The sequence below is a fragment of the Periplaneta americana genome, chromosome 13, assembly GCF_040183065.1.
Source record: "Periplaneta americana isolate PAMFEO1 chromosome 13, P.americana_PAMFEO1_priV1, whole genome shotgun sequence".
In the NCBI taxonomy this organism is placed as follows: domain Eukaryota; kingdom Metazoa; phylum Arthropoda; class Insecta; order Blattodea; family Blattidae; genus Periplaneta; species Periplaneta americana.
The window spans coordinates 106381925-106391274 of record NC_091129.1 but is presented as its reverse complement, the minus strand read 5'-3'; the positions used below and the strand labels follow the sequence as shown (position 1 = coordinate 106391274).

Sequence of the window (9350 nt, the reverse complement as noted above, 5' to 3'; positions counted from 1 at the left end):
TCTTCTTGTCCGTCTATCTATATATCTACCGATGTACATATTTACCTAAGTATTTGTGTACATATTAATTTATTTACCTATTTATCGGTTTATCTTTACCTATTTACTTATGTGTTTAACTAACCTGGTAGAGATAAGGCAGTCGGGCCTTTTTTTGCTCTCTACCAGGAGATTACAACTACAATCAAGAATACAATTAACTTTACAAGTGCGATCAGAGGAATAGCGAACATCAACCACGTCATTTCTATCTTAACGTGTTGTATACGAGTAACTTCTATAATTACATGAGGCAGCTGATTCAGCGTAGACACACACACACACACACAGAGAGAGGTTGAATTAGTTGCCCCATGTAATTATAGAATGTATAGATACACACACGTATTATTTATTCAGTTCATTTAGTTTTCTGCCCAAGTAGAGGTCTTCCACTGCAAATCCAGTATTCTTCAGTCTTCCCTAATTTCCGCCTTCCCCTTCGTCTCCGTGTATGATCCGTGTATCGTAATGTTGTCTATCATCTGATGTCTTCTCCTTAGGGTTACCATCCGTCCGGCATAAGTAGGACATGTCCTCTTTTTTAATAATTTTATCCTGTCCGACAGGCATTAAAAAATTGAAATGTTCGGCATTTCGCATTTCAACTAGAATTAATAAGAATATTGAATAATGTGCGATATTATACATAGAATATCTAAACAAATGGTGAAAACCTATGAAAGAATTTAACTGCTTTCAATGGTTGAAGCCGAAGCACATAAAAAACATAAAATATGATGACCTATTGACATGCATTGAATTCCTACACTCTAAAAATATCACTATTCATGATGCTAAACTATTTTATCAATTTTATTCTGCAATGTACAAAGATATGCCAATCAAGTTAATTTTGACAAATATTTAAGGTTAGATAAAGAATGGTGCAAATTCTTCAATTCCAGTAGTACTGCGAGCACTGAAACTTTCTCAAAACTCTTAAAAATATGCCAGTTCTATTTATATATCCCAATTCACAATGGAAGTGTTGAGATAATATTTTCCCTAATATCTGCTCAATGGACAAAAGAACGAAATCGCATGTTAACGGAGACAGTCAGAAGTATCATCATGTCGAAATATAATTTCAAGGACATGTCCTGTGAACAGTTCCATAGTTATTTATTACAAGATATAAGTTTGTCTGTTCAGGCTCTTGTGGGCTCACCGATAAGTTAGGTACAGATGTACTACTTATCAGCAACTAGTGAGAAAACTAACTAAAGTGAGCCATTGTTTTTATCTTTAATTTTATTCACACCAATTTTTAAAAAGTCCTCCTTTTTTCAACAGCGTCCTCCATGTCCTCCTATAAAATTTCTTCTCATGGTAACCCTACTTCTCCTGCCCTGAACTTTACGTTAGTTGACCATTCTTTCCAATGCATTGTAAGGAGAGTCTGTCTGGCATTATTCATACACTTTTTTGTTTTTCAGAATTAGAACCTTGATTTGGGCATATTCGAATCTCGTAACGCATTACACTGTTGAAAAAGGCATGATATTAATTTTTATGACATGTTTGGTGTACAAGTGATTTTCAATGTCAATGAATCAATTACTCTTGGGAATTTAATACAAAATTTATTTGGTGTTTCCATGTCAATTCGGTGTCCAATGTAATACCTCATAATTTTCCTAATAATGTGTTTGAGTTTCCTCCATATGTGTAGAATTGGAAGATACGTATTTGTCGATGTCCATTTTTCACCCCAGTGTTATGGACAACAACCAGACTGTGTTTCGACCATCATTTATGTCACCTGGAGGTCAAGCTCTGAGTCATCAAGGCTAGGAGTGGACAGACTTGCTCTTTGATCCGTGCATCAGGTGTGATTTAGGGTCAAGGTGGAGCAGAACAATCAGAGTTCACCCGCACCCAAACAACGCTGCGCACCTTTGAATTGGGTGAGGTTTCACTTTATGTCAAGGGCACCTGTGTGCAATTCGGTAGAGGTGACGTCACCGCTCAAGTGCAGTGACGTAATGTTGTTTTGAAGTGAAGTACTGGCCACTTGAACTTGCATCGCCTCCAGGAGAATGTTGGCTATTCTGAGAGCGGCGAGCAGGTCTGTTTCAGTCTGCAGTTCCTCGCATCTCGCAGCTTACGGGTGGCTGTCTCCCTCATTAACATTCTCTGCCCATATTGTGTATCGCAGTATAATTTATTAGATGAAGCGTTAGATAGTACTGTGTAGGTGCAAAACTACATTTAGATATATTTTTCGGAAATTCAGTATCCTTGACAAAAAAGAAAGTTTTAGGATGCCGTCCGTTTCTGCCACTATCAGTTTCTCCGAAACTATTGGACGGATTTTGGCAATATTCACTATCTATGACTCAATTTAAGTGAGAATGGAACACATGAGATGTGATCAACTTCACTAAAAGCAGTGTGACTTTATAAAAAAAATACACGAACGGAAACGAATATTATAAGACTTATAAACTTGTTACAGTAAAAGTGATACATACATAAGTATTCTGCCCATAGACAGGTCTTTCACTACAAACCCAGCATCCTCCAATCTTTCCTATTTTCTGCCTTCCTCTTAATCTTCGCATATGATCCATTTATCTTAATGTCGTCTATCATCCGATATCTTCTTCTGCCCCGAACTGTTCTCCCGTTCACCATTCCTTCCAGTACATCCTTCAGTAGGCAGTTTCTTCTCAGCCAGTGACCCAACCAATTCCTTTTTCTCTTTCTGATCAGTTTCAGCTTTATTCTTTCTTCACCCACTCTTTCCAACACAACTTCATTTCTTGTTCTGTCTGTTCATTCCACACGCTCTATTCTTCTCCATATCCACATTTCAAATGCTTCTATTTGTTTCTCTTCATTTCATTGTAATGTCCATGTTTCTGCCTCATACTCCACACATAACACTTCACTAGTCTCTTCCTTAATTCTTTTTCCAGAGGTACGCAGAAGATGCTCTTTTTTCTATTAAAAGCTTCCTTGGCCATTGCTATGCTCCTTTTGACTTCCTGGCTGCAGTTCATGTTCGTGCTTATAGTACATCCGAAGTATTTGATGCTGTCCACTTGCTCTACTGCCTCATTTAGAATTCGCAAGTTTACCTTCTTTATATTTCTTACGATAACCATGATCTTCTTCTTGTTTGCATTTATCTTCATTCCATAATGCTCACAGCTGTTATTTAGCTCCAGTAGCATATCCCTCAGTATCATATCCTCTTCTGCTAATAACTCCATATCATCACCAAATCTTATGCACTTTATTATTCTTCCTCCTACTTTTACCCCTCCCATGTTCTGAAAAAAGTTCTTCACCAAATCCTCCAAGTAGATGTTGAACAGAGTAGACGATAAAGAGCATCCTTGTCATACTCTTCACCTTATTTCACTTCCTTCGGACATTTCTTCTCCTATATTGACTTTGACACGTTGTTTCATATACCTCCAACCTCCTATATACCTATAACATTGCGTAGGATTTCTTTTTTACCCAAGTCATAAATTATACATTGCCCACAATATTGCCTCCGAAATATTTTTTGTTACATAAGTGAAACATTATAAGGTACTACTCCTTTGTTAGCTACGTAAATTATAAAATTAAATAGTGCACACAATTCTGCATCCGAAAGCTCTTTTGTTACGTTAAGTGATACATAATTATGGTACTTATACTATTTCCTCCGAAAGCTTTTTATTATTGATAAGTTACATGATATGGTATCTACAACATTATCTCCGAAAACTTTTTTGTTACGTTAGAAATAACTGATATGGTATCTACAGTATTGCCACAGTCTGCTATATAGTCACGAAGCTCAATACGTAGTAAATATGCATCCATAGATAGTTGCTAACCACTAGGATCGCTGCTATCGCCTCATTACAGACAATGCGAAATTTTACCTGCACAGTCTATTGTTCCTAGTACTCTCATAAACTCGAGCTTCGTGACTATATACTAGACTGTGGTATTGCCCCTGAAAGCTTATTTATTCTGAGAGGTTTTCATTACGTTTGTTATATATAATTAATGTTTCAAGTTTCGGAACTTTTGTGATATAATATCTGATTTCCCACTAAAATAAATTTCGAGAGAAGCCAAAATCCATGCATTCCCCAACTTGTTTACTAGACCTGAATACTGACATGTGTATGATCAAAAGAAGCATTTGCAATTATTTCAGTACAATATTGAGTATTACGATTCTGTTTCCGCGCTGCATGTTTTTAATTTTGAATCGACAGTTGCAAGTTTTCAGCAGAGAGCATTTTTGGTCCTGTTGGCACAGTGATTCGATGGAAGACACGGAGTACACATTAATCAGGAAAGGTCAGTCGCGGCCAAAAAGTTAAACATGATTTACAACCATTTTTGTAGCGCCAATTATACAACAGATAGTTCAAACGGATGAATAAATGACGACTTTAAAACTGGAACTGCACACACGATCAGAAACAAACAACAAATAAAACTACTGACCAGGGAAGACTGGTTCAGTCTTTGTATTCTTTTTAGCATTGAATTCAAGGTGCACGTCATCACCGTGTTGTTATTTTTAGGTATAGGCTGGAAATTCCCACTGACTGACTTGTTTTACAGTAGTCCACAATAAATGAAGAACTCCATTCCAAACACCACCTGTAACGTTTTTATATTAATTTGCAAGAAACTCGAAAACCTTATGCTACATTTTGTATATTAAAAATTAAATTTGTTTTAGTGATACTCAATTGGTTTTACCATTCACAAAAAACGTACTAAAATTAAAGACATGTTCGTTTTTGGCTTCGAACCCAGAGCGTGCCCTAAGAGTAATGTATTTCTAGAAGAAAAAATTCTTAAGCCATATTTATTGTAGGGTATTTACTGAATAATAACATTTTGTCTTTCATTAACTTTACGTGTGTCTATTCAGTGCTGCAGGATCATTAAATGAAATTTTTCTCATCACTTAAGCACAGCTCATGTTCTGTTTCACTATCCCTGAGTGCTTTCTTGTCATTGTTCAAGTTGACAGAATATTTCAGCAGTCTTTTCACATCCTTCCTCTTCTCCCGACTGATACAATTTTATTAGAACAGTTTCTGCATTGTTGGAGTTTGGAACTTGTTTCAGTTTTCTCTTCAAGACAGCTGAATAGGAGTTAAATGCAGATAGGCATTTTTGTGACCAATGGACTTACAATCCTTGCAGAAATGCAGAATTCACACTTGCGTGAGTTTTATTGACATCACTGATTGAAAATTTATTTTAGTTCTTGCACATCCAATCAACTCCATACATTTTCACCTGTCCGTATTAACTTGGAATCCTCTACCACTCTTTCGGACTTTTTACACTTCATAGCGCTTATACTCCTTTTCTATGTGCACAAAACTTAATATCCCATCCTCAGACAAATAGGAAAGATAACAGTCTATACATTACAATCCCGATTATCCGGACTTCGATTATCCGGCCTTTCATGTTATCCGGACCGCTTTTTTTTAGTTACAGTATACGTACGAGTATATACAGTACTGGACAACAACAACAAAGTTTTTAAAAATCAATTACATATTTACTATACTATGAATAAAAACTTGTTTATGCTACTGGAGCTAAATGACAGCTGTGAGCAATATATGTATGTATGCATTTATTCACACTGCAAATGGGTAAATACCCGGTGGTAGTGGTAACTAATTACACTCAATAATTAAAATTAATAATAAATTACAATTCATAATATTAATAATAAATAATAATAGTAATATATAATAATATTAACAAGGAGCATCCTAAATTAAATGAATCGCTTAACATAACATCATTAATTAAAGTAAATCTAATTTATATCTTAAGTTATAACTTACAACCAAGGGTATATATATGATGTGTTTATACATGCACAAGTACCTTTCAGCACTACACTCATTTCGCTATCAATTCACTCACTGCACTGGAACTATGAAATATTTCGCTGACACTATCCTGATTTCACTAACACTTCAAAAACATTTCACAGTTCAAATACTTTGCACTATCACTGTAAAATGTAGAACTTCACTGACACAAACACACTTCACAGACACAATACACTTCTTCAGTGTTACAACATTTAAAATAAGAAAATATCAATTACACTCTTATTATTCCGTAGAATTGTACTTGTACTTGTACTACTATATTAACCTCAAATCGCTAGCCTAGATCCCATTACAAGCAATTTAGGATGTTCACTATAACTCACACCCGTTCACTCTCAATCTATCTCATTTCTCTGCCACTATAACCCTCAGAATTTATTTTTAAGCTCACTGCGCTATATGGGATGAAGGTAAATGTATCAAGACGAAGATCATGGTTATAGGAAGAAAAGCAAAGAAGATAAACTTGCGAATTCTAAATGAGGCAGTAGAGCAAGTGGACAGCTTCAAATACTTGGGGTGTACTGTAAGCAGTAACATGAACTGCTGCCAGGAAATCAAAAGAAGGATAACAATGGCAAAGGAAGCTCTGGAAAAAGAACTAAGGAAGATATTAGTGAAGTGCTTTGTGTGGAGTGTATCATTGTGTGAGGCAGAAGCATGGACATTACGACGAAGTAAAGAGAAGCGACTAGAAGCATTTGAAATGTGAATATGGAGAAGAATGGAGCGTGGGAAATGGAGAGACAGAATAAGAAACGAAGCTGTGTTGGAAGTAGTGGGTGAAGAAAGAATGATGCTGAAACTGATCAGGAAGAGAAAAAGGTATAGTCTGGATCGCTGATTGAGAAGAAACTGCCTTTCGAAGGATGCACTGGAAGGAATGGTGAATGGGAGAATAGTTCGGGGCAGAAGAACATATCAAATAATAGACAACGACATTAAGATACATGGATCATATGCGGAAATTAAGAGGAAGGCAAAAAAATGAACTGGAGAATGCTGGGTTTGCAGTGAAAGACCTGCCCTTGGGCAAAACACTATGAATGAATTAGTATATGTGAGTAACGTATTTCTACATTACTGGGTCCGACTTTTCTCCCTTTAAGATTAGTGTGTCAAAAGCCACATGGTGCTCTCATCCTACTATGTATATTATCCGGATTTTTGTTTATCCGGATTGTCCTCCGCCCTTATAGTCTGGATAATCGGGACTCTACTGTATTTGAAAATGAGGGCATGAAGTATAACTTAAGTAAGATTTATAAATAATATGTTCAAAGACTTAGGTTGACTTTGCAGAAAAATATTATTTTAAGGCCTTGTCTCAATGGGATAAAGTGAGTTTTGCAGGTTTACAAAGACAAATATTTCCACATTGTAAGCATGTGTTGATATCCGTTTTATGATTATATTTATGCAACGATGAAAAGTAGAAATTTTTTTTTAATGTATAAAATTCTGGCATTTATGTACGCATGCTTGTGATGAACGTTCAAGTATTTGTAAACCCACTTACATAAACGTTTAACCAGTCCTCAGTTTCCAGCTGAGCTAACACTTTGGAGAATGTCACCATGCGTTTGCAAATATTCTGCGGTAGGCTGTGCCATGACCGTAATCTGGAAGTCCATGGTCAGTGTTTTTGAGACCAACATAGCTTATTTATTGCCTTATCGGCAGACAGGGAGTGTTGGAGGATCGCTCGGTCTTGGCAAGCGCTCATAACCTGCAGCAGGTCGTGCCTCGCCGGTACACTCGGTCGAGAAACTCTGCACAGTCTGTGTGTGCAGAGACCAGTGATGGTAAGTCGAGAGAAATTTACCTTTTTTCGGGAAATTTAGTTGTCGATTTTAAGAGAAAGGGAAAAAGGGAAATGTTTACCTTTTGCCTTTCTTTCGGGGACATTTGCAAGTTTGGTAAAAAGAAAAGAAAAAAGAAAATTTGTACCGTTAGCTACACATTTCTGACATAAGAAAACAAATAATTAAGTTCAACAATTTACTGGTCGACACAGTAAACATGAGTAGCTAATATGCGACTGGCGACTATTTGTATTCCTGGTGTTGTGGAAGAGAAGGCCTGATGGCCTTAACTACACCAGAATAAATAAATAAATAAATAAATATAAATAAATAAATACCGTGTGACGTCATACGTCTTGACATACAACTCGCTGTTATCCAGGGTTACCAACAATGGAGAAAGACCGCTAATAATATATTTGTAAAACATAACAGTGGAGGTTTGTTGCAACTAATATTTATAATATAATTTTATTTTATGATTACCAGCTACAATAACCGGTTTGTTGCTTAGTTTAAAGGAATCGCTGTTTCACCTTCCGCCTTTTTCATGCCACAATATTTTATGACATTATAAGCAATACACCTTCATGCCACAATATTTTATGACATTATAAGCAATACGCCTAGCCTACCTGCGTAAAACGGGTCGTTGGTTAGAAGACATTTTAGCTCACCTTACATAGGGATATCCTTCATCGCTGTTTTCAGACTGACTTATAGTCAGCAGCGTTTAAAGTTTAGGGATGTCATTTACGTGACCGTTGGTAGCGCTAGCTATTGCGACAAACTCCACTTAACCGAGCAACAGCAGCGCCATCAACCCGGTACCCATGTTCGCTATGTCGACCAGTATATCTTAATTTTGTGAAAACGTTATTTAACCTACTATATCTGCAATGCTCGGGAAAAGTGGCACAAGTCAGTTTCCAGTTTCCACAAACATTTTTATTAATTTATTGACAACTTACGGAACATCTGCTCGCTTGGGAAAAGAGACATAAGTATTTTTCCCATTACAGTAATTCATACAGACGAAAATCAAATCGACATAAACCAGTGTGAAGACAGTTTTTTTCCTTCTCCTGTAAAATTAACATTTTTGACTTGTGCTAGTTTTCCCGAGGACTACAGATACAAGAATCTGTGACTTTTGAAAGTATTTTAGTTGGTTATTTAACGATGCTGTATCAACGACTAGGTCATTTAGGGTCGATGTAATTGGTGATAACGAGATGGTAGGCCTATTTGGCGAGATGAGACTGAGGATTCGCCATAGATTACCTGACATTCACCTTACGGTTGGGGAAAACCTCGGAAAAAACCAACCAGTTAATCAACCCAAGCGGGAATCGAACCCACACCGGAGCGCAACAACGGATCGGCAGGCAAGCGCCCTTTAAATGTCAACAATTATTTTAAACTAGACTTTATGAAATTTGAGTATCAGAAGCTGTTAAAGAAGTTGAATAATAGTAAAATAGATAGGCTATTAATCTACCTACTGAATTTCGTTGAACTTGTGAATATATTTTCATGCTGGTACGAGATTTTTTGGTTATTGTACCCTATTTTAGATGGAGAAACATGCAACGCTTAGGGACTACAC

The 9350-nt window shown here is 36.5% G+C and overlaps 1 protein-coding gene across 1 annotated transcript in view; it reads left to right on the top strand.

The window, feature by feature from the left end:
- Positions 1 to 6978: 6978 nt before the first annotated feature.
- Positions 6979 to 9350, top strand: part of LOC138711651 (tyrosine-protein phosphatase non-receptor type 13-like) — a 279320-nt gene continuing 276948 nt past the window's right edge. The window contains exons 1-2 of the mRNA XM_069842783.1: positions 6979 to 6996; positions 7597 to 7741. Of these exons, the coding sequence (XP_069698884.1) occupies positions 6979 to 6996; positions 7597 to 7741 (163 nt within the window). The remainder of the gene's footprint in view (positions 6997 to 7596; positions 7742 to 9350) is intronic.